The following is a 16,714-nucleotide window of genomic DNA, read 5'->3' on the forward strand; positions in this document are numbered from 1 at the left end:
TGAGTCTTGGTGGAAATTACTATGCTCTTGTTATTGTTGATGACTTTTCTAGGTTCACTTGGACTCTCTTCTTGGAATCAAAGAGTGATGCCTTTTCTGCATTCAAGAAGTTAGCAAGAAGCACTACAAAAAAACGTGTATGTGGTGGCGGTTATTTTCGTATAACCTGGCGTTTATAACCGCCACATTTTACATCTGTGGCGGTACCCAATAACGCCAGCATTCTTGCCGCCACAAAGTTTAATATGGTGGTCAAGTGAGAACCGCTGTAGCAGACGCCATATTATGCATTGTATAATGTGGCGGTTTTAAGCGTGTAATTTACGTCAGTTATAAATGTCGTAATTTTCAAACTGGTAAACCAATTCCAACGTAAATTGTGGCAGTTATAAACGCCAGTTAATACGGTATAGTATGGCGTTTATGATAACCTTTATGACTGTCATAATTTAAATATTAAATATTTAATTTAATTTTTAATATTTTTAATATTTTATTTAATTCTGTTTTATAATTTAATTTAATATTATAATTAAATTTCATATTACAATTAAATTTAATATTATAATTAAATTTCATATTATAAATCAATTTCATAATATTATTTAATTTTATATTATAATTAAATTTAATACACAATTAAGTTTCATAATATAATTAAATTATAATATAAATTAATTTCATAATACAATTACTTCATAATATAATTAAAATTGAGAAATATAATAATGAAAAGATGACTTCATTCATTCATTTAAAGAACAAAGTTGAAAATGTCAAACTAATCCAAACAACAAGTAAATTAAATTGTCAAAATAGAAATTGTTTCACTTTCTAAACATATTAGAACTAAAACTCCAATCCTAATTTGTCTTATTGTCTCCACTTGATCTTATATTCTGGTTTGGTGATGGAGCATCACTTCCAACATCCGGTGCCTGAAATAAGTTAAAATATGTTTATAGTTAACTGAGAATTTTAAAAAAAAAGAAATTAAAACAGTATTAGAATAAAATTTTAAGTATATAATTTATACCTCATTAATAGATGGTTGTACCAAATTTGCTGCCATTGCAGCTAAATGTTCTGGCACGTCTGGTCTAGAAGCAATGTAGGCTAGTAGAGTATGCATTTGGCTCTTTACAATTGCAAGTTCAGTTGCCATCTGGTCTACCTTTTCTTCAACATTTGTTGAAGACCCACCACTAGAGGAACCATGATTCATATTGCTTAACCTTGTTGTGGATTTCTTGAAAGCAAGGGTTGGACAAGCTCCATATGAAAGTCCCCTGACCCTCCCTGGATGCTCCTTTCCAAGAATGACACCAACTGGATCATTTGGAGATATATCTGATGCAGTGTCTGGATTTTGCAGCATTAGCTCATCAATTTTTTCCTACATAAAAATGGAAGCAACCAACATTAAAAAAGAAACACGGTCCATGTCGAAAAACAATAACAATAGTAATGAAAATACTATTTATCAAATCCAAAACTCCGTGCACATATAATCCAAGGAACTAGGAAATCTGCAATCTTTTGTAAAGAAAATATGTTCCCAAAACAGTCTAAAACAATGTCAAAAATAGTCCAAGACAACATCCAAAATAGGCCACAACAATCCAAAATAGTCCAAAACAATATATACTCATGGCATAGACAACTTGGTCCCAAAACAGTCCAAAACAATGTAAAAATAGTTCAAGACAGTATCCAAAATAGTCCAAAACAGTATATACCCATGGCAGAGACAGTATGTTCCCAAAACAGTCCAAAACAATGTAAAAAATAGTCCAAGACAACATCCAAAATAGCCAAAAACAATCCAAAACAATATAAACCCTTGGCAGAGATAATATGTTCCTAAAACAATGTCCAAAATAGTCCAAGACAATATCCAAAATACCCCAAAACAGTCCAAAAATGTATATACCCATGGTAGAGACAATATGTTTCGAAAACAGTCCAAAACAATGTAAAAAATAGTCCAAGACAGCATCCAAATAGCCCAAAACAATCCAAAACAGTATATGCCCATGATAGAGACAATATGTTCCCAAAACAGTCCAAAATAATGTAAAAAATAGTCCAAGACAGCATCCAAAATAGCCCAAAACAATCTAAAATAGTCCAAAACAATATAAACCCATGGCAGAGATAATATGTTCCTAAAATAGTGTCCAAAATAGTCCAAGACAGTATCCAAAATAGGCTAAAAAAGTTCAAAACAGTCCAAAATAGTATATACTCATGGCAGAGATAGTATGTTCCGAAAACAGTCCAAAACAATGTAAAAAGTAGTCCAAGACAGCATCCAAAATAGCCTAAAACAATCCAACACAGTATATACCTGTGGCAGAGACAATATGTTCCCAAAACAATGTAAAAAATAGTCAAAGACAACATCCAAAATAGCCCAAAACAGTCCAAAATAGTCCAAAACAATATAAACCCATGGCAGAGATAATATGTTCCTAAAATAGTGTCCAAAATAGTCCAAGACAGTATCCAAAATAGCCCAAAATTGATATATGTTATTAAAACTTACCCCAATGTTCATTGCTTCATCATTAACATATGTGCCATTCTTCCTCTTGTGTGTGATCTTTCACATCTCAGCTCGGTCAATGTTCCTACCAGTTTCAATTCTCTATACATTTAAAAAAGGATAATATAATTACAAAAATTCATAATATATTATAAATCAAAATATATGCGAAATTCACAAAGCTATATATAAGTAAATATACCAAATTATCCCTCCTTCTTGACAATGGCATAGCACCACCAGTGTGAGGAATAGTCTGTTTCTTTCTTATATCTCTATTCCTATTACACAGTTTCTACAAAGTAAAATGAAATTAGTTTTTGCAAATTTAAAATCAAGCTTAGTGAAAATACATGAAATGAAAAGTATGTACCACGGTGGAAGGCTTGAGACGATAATCCACAAATATAGCCCATTGCTCCATGCTAAGACCATCTGGAATATTCTTTATTAGGTCATTTCTGCTTAACAGTGGGTCATAGAATTCATTCCAGAGCTTGCATCTATACTCCCTCCATAATTTGCCAATTTTGAACATAACATCTCTTTTAGCGAGGTCTTCATTTATCTTGAAGCAAAAACGAGTCTTCAAATAATACAACAATTAGTCCATATATATTCAAAAAAAAGAAATAAGAATGTACATATTTAATGTTGTATTGAATGTAGGGTCAATTACCTTCAGTTTACTCTCCCATATAGTATCCTTGTAAGTATCAGGCATAGATGACCAACTTTCAAAACTTATAGGCAACAATATATGATTTCCTGCTAGTTGTCCACAAACTCCAGCAAGCAAACCACATGCTTCTCTAATGGGTTGAAAGTTATCATCATAGTCGACAACCACACGTATTCCACTGGGCAAGTTATGAGCATCTCTAACCTTGAGCTTCATTTTCTGAGTAACTCCATGCTCATCTACAAAGTATAATACATTAAGGTATTTGCAATGAAAGTAATTAAATGAAAAGAAAAACACAATAGCAAAATTAACATATCTTTACCTATAGTATCAATAAACCAATAGTGGTTTGACTGCCTGCCTTTTCTTGGTGGCACCCTTTCTGCTTCAGATTCTGATGTATGCGGTTGTGTAGGCTGAGGGGTATGTGGTTCTGCAGACTCAGATGCATGTGGCAATGTAGAGTCAGATGTATGTGGCAGTGCAGAGTCAGATGTATGTGGTAGTACAGAGTCAGATGTGTGTGGTAGTGTAGACTCAGACGTATGTGGTAGTGTAGACTTAGATGTGTGTGGTTGAGCAGACTTAGTTTGTGGTAGTGATGATGATTCAAAAGTAGGTTGTAAATTTCGTGGTTGTGCAGATTGTGAGATTTGTGGTGGTGTATGTCCAAATTCTTGTGGTAATGGAGATCCAAAATGTGGTTGAGTAGATTTGGTTATTTGTTGACGTGTACTTTGAGGCGTGTCATTAAGTTGAACATAGTTCCCCACAGATGTGTCTGAACTATGTCCATCAATTGCCTTGAGCAAGTTCTTAATTTTCTTAGGCCTAGGCATATCTGCACATAAAAAAGGAAAGAATGAAGAACAAAAACAAGATATAATGGTGTATATCAAAGTACATAATCAAATACATGTGCAATTGACATTAACCATACATGTGCAATTTTATTAACAAACGAAGCTTATTATTACTCTGACATTGACTCATTTTCATGAAGTTCATGATCATTGGTGTCCTCGTTTAATAACTCATCGTCTTCATCATCCCTAAACAATGGAAAATGTTCAGACTCGTTGAAAAATTGATTTAAGTCTTGTTGTGGACATGGTTCCACTTCACAAACTTCACTATGTCCTTCTCCCATATCATACAAGTCTCGTGGTTTCAAGTGGATGAAAATTTTCCAATCCTTGTTAACTTCATCATTAACATAATATACCATTTCAGCCTGTGAAGCTTCAATATACGGATCATGCTCCTCACAATCTCCCATGTGAATTAATCTTGAAAAATGAATCGAAGTGAAACCCCACGGATCCTTTCTAAGCCCCCTATCCCTTGTGGTGTCAGCCCATTTACATTTGAACAATGTCACTTTAAAACGACCATAGTAATTAAGCTCAATTATATCTTCTAATTTTCCATAGTATGCCAAATCCGCTTCCCTAATGTTTTGATCTGCCCTACTTGCCACACATGATGTTGATGAAGTTAAGTAAACTCCACTATTTTGGGTTTTTAACCCATGTTCTCGACTTTCGGTCCTAAACTTGAATGCAAGGCGTCGCCTAGGTGGAGAGACGCCAAGTGCCAGCATCGCCAAGAGGAAGCGTCGCCAGGATAAGGCGTCGCCTAGGTGATGGCGTCACCCAACCAGGGCGTCGCCAGCTCAAACAGTACTAAAGCAAGGCGATCACAGTGTGGTTCCCCGATACCCATGGGTAGGAAAGACCATGGAGGGAGCAACGCCGTGGGGAAGCCTCAGGTCCCGATAACCCGGGGCAGTGATAAAGAGAAAGGAAAAGGTGGCTTCAAGGCCATAGGAATAGCACCAGTGTAGGGCAGCCTGACTCGTGAAGTACTCCTGCCGCCCCCGAGACGCCTTTGGGACAGATACGACTCAAGAGGAAGGTCACGCCCAGGGTAGCAGGGCGCAGGGTGCAAGAGGAAGGCAGATACGCTCTCAAAGTAAGTGACTAGATACTTGGGGGCATGAGTTGGCACCCAAAAAGTCACCCCTAGCACAGTAGCCCTCCCAAGCAGGAGGACTCACACGTAGAAACGCCCCCAGATGGGGTCATACGACCCTCCACGTGTACGACAGCCATGTCAGAATAGAAACACTCCAGTCAGGTACCAGGTAATTAAAGTCATTCAATACAGTTTCTGTTTCGAACATTCAGGTACTGTAACAGCTCCCAAGCGTTTCAACGTCTTAAATGCGCTACGTTTTCTAATTAGGCGCGTTAATTAAATGCGTTACGTTTTGTGATTAAAAGCGCTTTAAGGCGCTTTAAATGCTTGGGCAGTTTAAATAGCGCAGAGAATGTTGGAAAGAAGGTTGTTGGAACTTTTGGCAAATTTACCAGAGAACTCTCTGGTTGCTTGCTCGTGCTTAAGGCTACGTACAAGGAATTGGGGAAAAATCTTTGCCTGAGGGAGAAAACACACACACATATACACATTTCTTTTTATCACCTTCAGAGTGCCATACGCGGTGCTCAGAGATGTAGGTGAACAGTATTGGTGTTTCTTGCTGGCTGACTTGAGCGTCGGAGTGCAAACGGCCGCTAGGGCGCCTCTTTGTCCTCTCTTTTGCAGGAATCCACAGGTAACCAGTGGGAAGGAGTCCCTAGCTGACGGTTGAGGTCGCGCACGAAGACGTCCCGGTCAACCGGACGGAACATTTGGCGCCCACCGTGGGGCCGATATAAAACATCAGTCCCATCACAAGTTTGAGAAAATCTACTGAGTCGCAGTAACGTTGGAGAAGGTTGGAGTGACAATGGCCCCCACCAGACGGAGCACAGCACGCGCAGCCCCAGCAGAACTATCCATGCAACAGGTCCTGGAGATAATGAGGGGGCTGCAGCAGGACATGGCGGAGTCGAAAATGGAATAGGAACGCATGCAGGCAGATCTCGACGCCTCGCATGAGCGGAATGAAGAGCTCCACCGTGTAAATGAGGAGTTGCGCTAGGGCCTGAGAAATGATCGGAGGCGGCCTGGACATGACGAGATGGAGAACCATTCCCCACCAAGGGAGTTTTCCACTCCTTTCTCGCAGGAGATCCTAGAGGCAGTGATCCCGAACACGTTCGCGGGGCCCAAGGTGATCTTCACCGGGATGGAGGACCCAGAGACGCACCTTGCTGCATTTCACACGCAGATGGTCCTGGTAGGCGGTTCTGACGCTGCCAAGTGCAAGCTCTTCATGAGCACCCTGACCGGGATGGCTATGGACTGGTTCATTAGCCTTCCAGAGGGTCATATCACATCTTTCCGCCAATTGTTGCGGTTGTTCAGGGAACAATACTTAGCAAACAAGGCCCCGCCGCCGGTCTCTTACGACCTATTCGATGTGAAGCAGTATCAAGGGGAGACCCTGACCCTGAAGGAGTATATCAATCGCTTCGGGACCCAGGTCGTGAAGGTTGGTACGACAAAGGAGCCTATGATCGTGTACGCATTTGTGAAGGGCGTATGCCCCGGTCCTTTTGGAGAATCCATCATCCGCAACCGCCCTAGGACTTTCGCTGAACTACGACGTAGGGCGGTAGAACATATTGCTTCTGAAGGGGAGGTGTGTGTGAAGCGCACCAGTGTCGTACCCTCACGCCAGAGGGGATCGGTGCGAGCTCAACCCGTCAGGGTCAATGAGACCACGACGGGAAGGACGAAGCCAGAGGCGAGATGCCCCTACGAAGCCAGAAAGCCCCAGCCACGGGGTCCAGCGGGAGGCGATCGTCCGGCCAGAGAAAGAGCGAGACCAGCGAGGTACAAATTCGTGGTTGAGTTGAAGGATTTGATCACCATGCCTAACATAGCTGAGAGGATGAGGCGACCGGCGAAGACCGACAAGGTGTTAGGGCCTCGTAAAGACTCTTGGTGCGAATTCCACGAGGCTTTCCGGCACCACATTGACAACTGCCTGTCGTTGGGCTACCAGCTAGATGAGCTGGTGAGGACTGGGTTTTTAAAGGATTATGTCGCGGAGCCCACGACGACCGCCACCTTGTCGCCGCCGCAGGCGGAAGAACCAGCACACGAGATGCCTGTGCTTGGCGAGTCCACACCATTGCTGGAGGTTTTTCCGGCGGAGGACCCACCGCCTCCCAGCGGAAGAAATACGCGAGGGGGGTCAATTCAATCGAAGAGAGACTCTCGGGGGAGCCGTGGGAGTCAGATCTCGTGTTCACAAGAGGAGACCTCCGAGATGTGGTACCCCACGACAACGACCCCGTTGTCATCTCAGTCGTCACAGCCGGGAGGAAGGTGCACAGAGTGCTTGTTGACCAAGGAAGTTCGGCAGACGTCATGTTTCTGTCGATCTTTAATAAGTTACGGCTGTCCCCCGATCTGTTGAGTCCCTACACGGGATGCCTGTATGGGTTTGGGGATAACCAGGTGGAAGTCCGGGGATACCTGGAGTTGAGGACTACGTTTACAGACGGAGAGGCCTCACGTACCGAAAGCATCCGGTATCTGGTCGTGAACGCCAACTTCGCCTACAATATTTTGCTGGGCAGGCCGGCGTTAAACCGTTTGAACGCGGTGTCCTCCACACGCCACATGAAGATGAAGCTGCCAGACCTCAGTGGTCAGGTGATATTCATCAGGTCAGACCAGGAGGAGGCAAGGAAGTGTTATGAGAACAGCCTGAAAACAAAGAGAGGCGTGTTCATGGTATTCGAACATCCGCCCAGCGCGGACACGACGATGCTTGAGGCGACGCCCGCTGGGTCGACGCCTGACGAGGCCCTACTAGCGAAGGCGACGCCCGAAGCTGATGCACCAATGGAGGAAAGCCCTGAGGACGCGGCGCCCGTAGAAGAGGCGGCGCCCGTCGAGGATGATAGCAGGGAACAGCCAACGGCTAACGCCGTAGAGAGGGAGATTGGCGGCAAGACATTCAAGCTAGGGAGTTCGCTGAGCCCAGAACAACAGGAAGGGTTGGCGGAAGTGATTTCACGCCACCTGGATGCCTTCGCATGGTCCGCCTCGGATATGCCCGGCATCGATCCCGATTTTCTGTGTCACCACCTCAGCATGGACGCCACGGTCCGCCCCGTGCGTCAGAGAAGGAGAAAGTTCAATGAGGAACGGCAGCAGGTGGTGAAAGACGAAACGCAGAAGCTGTTGAGTGCTGGCCACATCAGGGAGATTCAGTACCCTGAGTGGCTTGCCAACGTCGTTTTGGTGAAAAAGGCAAACGAAAAGTGGAGGATGTGTGTTGACTTCACGGACCTGAATAAGGCATGCCCGAAGGACTCGTACCCGCTGCCCAGCATCGACGCCTTGGTAGACAGTGCGTCCGGCAGCAAGGTGCCGAGTTTCTTGGACGCCTTCTCAGGGTATAATCAGATCAAGATGCACCCCAGAGATGAGAACAAAACTGCATTCATGACTGAGACTTGCAGTTACTGCTATAAGGTGATGCCCTTTGGGCTGAAAAACGCGGGCGCCACGTACCAGAGGTTAATGGACAAGGTCCTGGCGCCCATGCTCGGGAGGAATGTGTACGCCTATGTCGACGACATGGTGGTGGCGTCGCAGGATAGGGCGCAGCATGTGACGGATCTGGAGGAGTTGTTCGTCACAATATCCAAGTTCCGCCTCAAGTTAAACCCTGAAAAGTGTGTTTTCGGGGTAGAGGCCGGTAAGTTCTTGGGTTTTATGCTCACAGAAAGGGGGATAGAGGCGAACCCCGACAAATGCGCGACGATTATTGCCATGCAAAGCCCGACGTCGGTGAAGGAGGTGCAACAGCTGACAGGGCGGATGGCGGCGCTCTCAAGTTTTGTTTCCGCCGGGGGAGAGAAGGGGCATCCATATTTCCAGTGCCTCAAGAGAAACAGTCGCTTTGCATGGACTGATGAGTGCGAAGCGGCTTTCATTAAGCTGAAGGAGTACCTGGCGACGCCACCGGTCCTCTGCAAACCGGTAGCGGGCGTGCCCCTCCGGTTATATTTTACTGTAACAGAGCGAGCCATTAGTTCTGTGTTGGTCCAGGAGCAGGACCAGAGTCAGAAGCCCATCTATTTTGTAAGCAAGGCATTACAGGGGGCTGAGACGAGGTATCAAGCGCTGGAAAAGGCGGCGCTAGCGGTAGTGTTCTCCGCCAGGAGGCTCCGTCATTATTTCCACAGCTTTACAGTGGTGGTGATGACAAACCTCCCTATACAGAAGGTGCTGCAGAAGCCTGATGTGGCGGGAAGAATGGTGCGCTGGGCGGTGGAACTAACAGAATTCGACATCCAGTCTGAGCCCAGAGGGTCCATCAAAGGGCAGGTGTATGCAGATTTTATAGCGGAACTTTCGCCCGGAGGTGAGCGAGAGGTGGAAGTGGGCTCGCAGTGGCTGCTCTCGGTTGATGGCTCTTCCAACCAACAAGGGAGCGGAGCGGGAATAGTCTTGGAGGGACCCGACGGCATACTGATCGAGCAGGCCCTGCGCTTCGCCTTCAAGGCAAGTAACAATCAGGCAGAATATGAAGCCTTGATAGCAGGAATGCTCCTGGCCAAGGAGATGGGCGCACAGAACCCCCTGGTGAAGAGCGACTCCCAACTGATCACGGGGCAGGTGCGGGTGAGTTCCAGGCGAAGGACCCGCAGATGGCGGCGTATTTGAAATACGTCCAGCTGTTGAAGGGAGCGTTCAACGCTCTTGAGCTGATACATGTCCCGAGGGAGCAGAATGCCAGAGCTGACCTGCTTGCAAAGCTGGCCAGCTCAGGCAAGGGGGGTAGACAGAGGACAGTGATCTAGGAGACTCTCAAAGCTCCGCGTAGATTCGTGGAAGACAACAGGGTGGATGTCCTCCAGATTTATACATCAAGGGGAAGGCCGAGGAGTCATTGCTCTTTGACCCAAGATACGCAGAGGGCGCCCCGCATCAGCATGTACGCGGGCGTGCCTGAGGAAGAGCAGATGCAGGTATGCGTTTTGTCCAAGGGAGACACCTGGATGACGCCCTATAAGCGATACCTGGCGGATGGGGCTCTTCCAGTGGACCCTGAAGAGGGTAAAAAAGTCAAAAGAAATGCCGCAAGATATACTTTGGTGGATGGGGTGCTGTTCAGGCACGGTTTCACTCACCCTATCCTAACATGCGTCAGTGGCGATGAGTGCACCAGGATAATGGCGGAGCTACACGAAGGCATCTGCGGGAGCCACGTAGGGGGGAGATCATTAGCCTCCAAAGTAATACGCGCAGGTTTCTTCTGGCCAACAGTGAAAGAGGACTGCGCACGGCACGCCCAGCGGTGTAGGCAATGCCAAAAGCACGCCGACTGGCACAAGGCACCGCCAGAAGAATTGCGATCCATATACAGCCCGTGGCCTTTCCATACATGGGGAATCGACATCTTGGGCCCCTTCCCACTGGCGATCAGGCAGATGAAGTATTTGATCGTCGCCATCGAATACTTCACCAAATGGATAGAGGCAGAGCCCGTTGCACAGATCACTGCGCACAAGGTACAACATTTCGTGTGGAAGAATATTGTGTGCCGTTTTGGCGTACCTAGGCGCCTGATATCTGATAACGGGACCCAGTTTGCCAGTCAGCAGTTGAGAAACCTGTGTGCTGAAGTAGGAATCAAACAAGTGTTCGCATCGGTTGAACACCCCTAGACCAATAGACAAGTGGAGTCGGCAAACAGAGTTCTGCTGAGGGGGTTAAAAAGAAGGTTAGAGAAAGCCAAAGGGGCGTGGGCGGAAGAGGTACCAAGGATCGTATGGGCATATCACACCACGCCCCAATCCTCTACTATGGAGACGCCTTTCAGTTTGGTTTACGGGTCAGACGCGATGATTCCAGTAGAAATACATGAAAGCTCACCACGTTTTCAAAACTTTGTGGTGGAGGAATCCAATGAAGAGAGGCGGGTAAACCTGGATCTGTTAGACGAGGCCAGGGAAGAAGCTAGAATAAAAGCTGAAGCGATGAAGAGAAGAGTAGAGCGACAATATAGCTCTAAGGTAAAGCCGCGACGGTTTCAGGTTGGCGACCTAGTGATGTGGAAAGCTCACCCATACGAGTTGGAGAATAAGCTGTCTCCCAAGTGGACCGGACCCTTCAGAGTTACTGAAGCTAAGGGCAACGGTTCGTACAACCTGGAGACTTTAGATGGAGGTCCTATCTCGCGCAGTTGGAATGCAGCCAACTTAAAATTTTATTTCAGTTGACTTATGTAAGTAGTATGTAACAATTTAGTTGAAGGGGACGCTCTTTTTCCCTCTCGGGGGTTTTTTAATGAGGTCACCCTAATAAAAGGTAAAACCAGTTTGAGAAAAAGAAGTGCCGTGGTTTTCAGCCTTTATCTTTCTCCGTTTGAAGTAATGTGATGCGTCGCCAAGAAAGAAGGCGTCGCCTAGGTCATGGCGTCGCCAAACCAGGGCGTCGCCTAGGTTATGGCGTCGCCAAACCAGGGCGTCGGCAGTTCAAACAGTGCTAAAGCAAAGGCAGCCACGGGGTGGCGTCACCTAGATAAAGGCGTCGCCCATGTGAAGGCGTCGCCCAGATGAAGGCATACACCGTTGGGAGAACAGGACGAAAGAAAAAGCGTGCGGTACGCGAAGCATATGCAAAGTAAAGTGGCGTTGCAAAAAATCGAGTATGATATAGAAAAGTTGTTGTTACAAGCAATGTTCAATACAATGGGAGTAGCACAAAAGGAGCAAACGCTACAGATCATGCAAAAACACGAACAAGCCATTTCTCAGTGATCATCAGAATCAGCACTGGAGGAAGGCGAAGCCCCTTTCCCAGCCCGCAGAGCTCGAGTAAGTCGTGTCCTCCTTTCTTGGTTTATTTTCGAACCTGCACCAAGGGAGATAAACGTGTCAGAGACACCATGAAGCAAGACATACACAGTTAGAAAGCAATGAAGGCCGAGGTTTCTAAGGCAGTGGTTCTTACATATGTACTTTTCGAGAGTCCCAGCGTTGAACTCCAGGATGATCAGAGTGGCAGAGTCAAAACCTCCCGCCTCAGCAAGAATCCGGCAAGCTATTTGATCACTTGGAGCCAGCTTCTTGAAGGGTTTGGTTTTGAGGGCCCTCTCCTCTCTCACCCAATACAGTGGAAACCCATCCAGAGCGTCGGGAACAAGGTCAGTACGGCAGATCTTGAAGAACCGGCCTTTCCACCCGGTGAACGAGCTTTGGAAGGGTGTGAAGAGAACTCTCCCGGGTACATTACTGAGAGTTACCCAGAGGTTGTGTCTCTGCCTCTTCACCTCGAAGAAGTGAAGAAAGAGGTCAACCGAGGGTGCACAGCCCAGAAACCCGAAGAGAATGTCGAAGGCCTTGACAAAGGCCCAGCTGTTGGGATATAACTGGGCCGGAGCAACGTTGATCTCCGTCAGCAGTTCCTTCTCGAACCAGGAAAAGGGTAAGCGCACTCCGATGGTCTTGAACACCACCTGGTAAAAGTAAAAGAAAGGGACCCCTTCGTTGGCCCGTTCGTCTCCACATACTGGTTCCCCTAGAGTGCAAGGGAGCACAGCGATGTCGTCGTCATGCCTCCTCGCGAAGGCCCGATGGTCATAGGAACACGAATCCCCTTTGTGCTCCCTTATGGCCCTGGTAGCGAGTAAGCATGAACACTCGTCAAGAAGTTCACTCGAAGCCCAAGGGTACAAGTCCTTGGGATTGACCCTGGAGGAAGCAGCGTGAGAAGACATTCTTTAACAAGATCAGGGATTGTCAAGAGTGTAGGGACTGCCAGAAATGCAAGAGCTGAGCGAGGGAAGCGAATGCTAGAACAACCCTTCGTGAGAAAAGGAAGGGTGCAAGAAGGAAGGGTGCAAGAAGAAAGAACGTAAGTAGGTTATGAAGAGTGAGAAAATGATGAGGATAGTTTCAGAGTTTGAAGAGTTAAATAAAGCGTTAGAGTGCCAAACGACGCGAATTGATGCACCGCACGATTGATCCACGTGGCAGAAGATGAAAAGATGACCCTGGCACCGCTGGTTAAAATCAGAGAGCGTCGTATCAACAGAGTATCCAGTGGTACGATGCGCCGTCGAAAGTGGGTCTGGGGCACAGCAGGAGTCAGAACTCAGTGGAATGACTGAATGTCCCATCATCCATACAAGCAGCGCCGCGTGGATCAAGTCGAATGACAGAACGTCCTGTCAGCCATACAAGAAGCGCCACGTGGATGGCACGGACAAAACCTTGAGCTCTTCGCTGTCATCAAGCGTCGACCAAGGCAAGAATCAAAGTCAATGTCGAAGTAAAGGTAACGCCCGAGGCGTCGCCCGGAAGGACGTGAAGGGCGACACCAGCGTGAGACGTCGCGGGCGTTGCCAACCCAAATATCAACAGGGTCGCCTCCTCGATACCCACAGGTAGGGAAGACTGTGGAGGGAGACGAGATTGAAGGGGCAGAGTTAGTTGCTGGTGTCGCCTCCCCGATACCACGGGTAGGAAAGACCGTGGAGGGAGATAAGACCGCCAAACGCCGCGAATCGCTGGCGGGGTGTTCCCCGATACCTATGGGAAGGAAAGACCATAGAGGGAACGACCCCCCCCAAGGCACTCGACGTTTAGACACCCGGGGACGATACGCGCTGCTGTAGCAGGCCTCTCCTTAGGCGTGGGCGCCGGGTGCTAAGGATCAAGGAAAGAACTGTTTCGGTGTTAGAGACACCCCGTGGACGATATGACGTCACTAGGTGAGCCTCTCCATGGGCGTGAGGTTGGCACGTGACCTTTCCCGGGCATACAAGGCCGTCCAACGAAGTGAAAGAAACAGGCAAAACACAAATAAAATAATCGAAGCGCGCGAAGGCAAAGGATGAGAATAAAGTCGCACGGGCAGAATTCTATACAGCGAGGACATGAAAGTAATTGTAACAAAGATCCAGAGTGGTGTCAAGAGTGCAGATGATTCAAAGAATTACAAATTTGTCAGAGAAACTTAAAACAAGTGTAAAGAAATGGGCTGATGATCGGGGGGTGGCGGCTCAGTCATCTATTTCCAAGGGCACGACCTTTCCATCAACAATGTGGTGAGTGGGATCGCAACTGGAAATGTCAACCCCCGGATTCGTGCAGACTGCTTGAGCCAAAGCTTCTCGGAACCCCTCCTCGAAAGTACCCGCCATCTCCTGGATGAGGGCCTTTTTTTCTTTCTCTAGCTCCTCGATGGCGGCGTCCCCCGAGGCTACCTGCTTCTCCAAAGCCTCCTTTTCCACGCGAAGCCGACTGACCTCGGCCTGTAGTTTGTCGTAGTCAGCTTGGAGAAGGCCCATAGCCTTGGCTTGGGTGGCCATTTCCCCTCCATCCGCTCCATCTTATCAGCCTGCTCACAGCAACGGTCTTTCAGGTCATTTTGAACTTCTGCATCAGCTTTGGACCAATTCCTGAAGGCCCTTTACCTGAACTTGGAGGGTGACTTCCCGAGTATAAAAGCCAGCCTGGAGCTCCAATGCCTCTGCCAGTTGCCTCTCAGCTTCTGCTTTGGACTCTTGCGTTTGCTTCAGAGAGGTTTTGTAAGCTTCGTTCTGGCGTCCCAGGGTCCTCATTTCCTCCTCCAGAGTAGTCGCCTTTGTTTCCAAGGCCTGGAGAGTTTGAGCTTGCAGGACCGCGTTTCTGGCCTGGGAGCGCCATTCAAGGGCCACCGCCAAGAAGGCCCCCAAGTAGAAAGGCATGCCTTCCTTCCTGTCGATACCCTCTGGCATAGTTCCGCCACTGAAGCCCCTCATCAGATGCATGATTGGAGGAGGCATGGCGATGAAATCGGGGGCGGTAGCGACGGGAGTAGGGGAAGCAATGACTTCTGCCGGTGGCGGAGGCGGGGCAGATTCGGCGCCTTCGCCCCCTTCCTCTTGGAGTGTTGTGGGTGGAAGTGAGGTCGCACTTGGGGGTTGTCCATGAAGGAGTTCCCTCCCTGGGGCGACGCCTCTACCAGAAGAGGAACCCGCGCAGATTTCTCCTCTTGAAGGGAGCCACGCCTTCAGAGTCCTCATCATCTGATAGAATCTCCAAGACCCGTTTCCCTTTTTCAAGGGGGGTTGGAGCCGGTGACGAGGTCGCGGCTAGGGGAACGGCGGTGATGGGCGGAGGAGAGCTGGGAGTTGGAAGCGCCTCGGGGCTATGTGGAGGTGACGGAGATGAGCTTAAGGGAGCTTCGGCAGTGACCGGAGGGGCGGTGACAGAGTTGGTGGGGGATTGGAGCAGCAGCAGGAACGGAGAGGCACTCGCCTTGGCGCACGAGCCTCCTTCATTGCTCTCGCCAGCATCATCCTTTTAGAAGCGTCCATCACCTATCCTACATCAAAACAGATCAAGCAGCAGAAATTAGGACCAAAGCAGATATGCAAATTTACAATACACACAGAGGCGTGAGATGCAAGTAACATGGCACAATATAAAACGAGTAGAATAGTCTTGGGGAACAACATCCGTAGCGGGGTGTTCACAACAAGAAGGATGAGGGAGAGTCCCCTTACCAAAGTAGGTGGTCAGGGCGTGAGCATTGTACTCGCTAGCAACAAGCTTCAAGGTATCAAAAACGATCCCCAACCCAGCCAAGGCTTTGCTTACCTCCCTGTCGGCGGGAGATAGCTCTTCCAAGGTTTTGGCCCTGAGCAGTTTAGGGCACTCCGTCCAGTGAAGGGGAAGCCATCCAAGGCTGTGGGGTCGTGCTTGGCGCTGCATACCCTAAAGAACTTCCCTTCCAGTTCTTGTAAGAATTTGGAAGAGGGAGAGGAGGATCCTGCCCGCGATCCCAGAAAAGCTTACCCAGAAGCTTTCCCCTGCTTTTTCACCTCAAAGAAATGCAGGAAGACGTCTACGGAAGGAGGATACCCAGGTGTTCGCAAAGAATTTGAAAAACCCTCACGAATGCCCAGCTGTTGGGATGGAGTTGGGCGGGGCGGTATTGATTTCAGTGAGGATTCCCGTTCGAAGGGGTGAATGGGAAACGCACTCCTACGCGTTTGAACATGGTCTGGTACATGAAGAAGAAGGGTTTCCCCTTTCTAGGTCTGTCATCCAAACAGACAGGTTCCCCAGCCTGCCGGACGGACGGATATGTGGCGTCGTGTGTACGGCAGAAAGCGTTAAAGTTGTACAAATGGGATCCCACGATGAGCTTCCAGGTCCTGGAAGGAAGTCAGGCTGGTACATTCGCTCAGGAGCTCGTCGGGGGCCCATGGGTAGAAGGCTTTGTAGTTGGACTTGGGGTCTTTGGGAGGAATCAGGCTCCGTGTTCGTGCACGCATGGTCTAAATAAATAGCTGGAGAAAGAAGAGAGGAAAAAGGTTTAGCAAGTGTAGCCATGGCAGGAAGGGGAGTGAACCCCAGGAAACATCACCCACGCGAGAAAACCCAGAAAGGAAGGAGAAGTGGAGGAACGCAGTAATGCATGAATAACAACAGTCCCAGGCAGTTCAATAATCATACAATGCGACGAAAGGGAAGGGTCGTGAGTGTTCGAAAATCATACCTTTGCTATCGAAG

At 47.7% G+C, this 16,714-nt stretch overlaps 1 protein-coding gene across 1 annotated transcript; it reads right to left on the bottom strand.

Annotated features, from left to right (window-relative positions):
• Positions 1-863: 863 nt before the first annotated feature.
• Positions 864-4,072, bottom strand: LOC137834030 (uncharacterized). The gene is made up of 8 exons (XM_068642095.1): positions 3,556-4,072; positions 3,228-3,469; positions 2,922-3,116; positions 2,751-2,843; positions 2,613-2,650; positions 2,351-2,474; positions 1,037-1,396; positions 864-938 (listed from the first exon to the last, which is right to left on the bottom strand). The coding sequence occupies exons 1-8, from the start codon at positions 4,070-4,072 to the stop codon at positions 864-866; spliced, it is 1,644 nt and encodes a 547-aa protein (XP_068498196.1).
• Between the last annotated feature and the right edge of the window lie 12,642 nt (positions 4,073-16,714).

Source organism: Phaseolus vulgaris, chromosome 5 (assembly GCF_000499845.2).
Source record: "Phaseolus vulgaris cultivar G19833 chromosome 5, P. vulgaris v2.0, whole genome shotgun sequence".
Lineage (NCBI taxonomy): Eukaryota > Viridiplantae > Streptophyta > Magnoliopsida > Fabales > Fabaceae > Phaseolus > Phaseolus vulgaris.

Excerpts from the sequence above, each read along its gene's own strand:
- LOC137834030 (XM_068642095.1), bottom strand. The coding sequence starts at position 4,072 with ATGCCTAGGCCTAAGAAAATTAAGAACTTGCTCAAGGCAATTGATGGA. Across the intron at positions 3,117-3,227 it reads TATGGGAGAGTAAACTGAAG|ATAAATGAAGACCTCGCTAA; the intron begins GTAATTGACCCT and ends TTTTGCTTCAAG. Across the intron at positions 1,397-2,350 it reads ACATATTGTCTCTGCCACAG|GAAAAAATTGATGAGCTAAT; the intron begins GTATATACTGTG and ends ATTTTTATGTAG.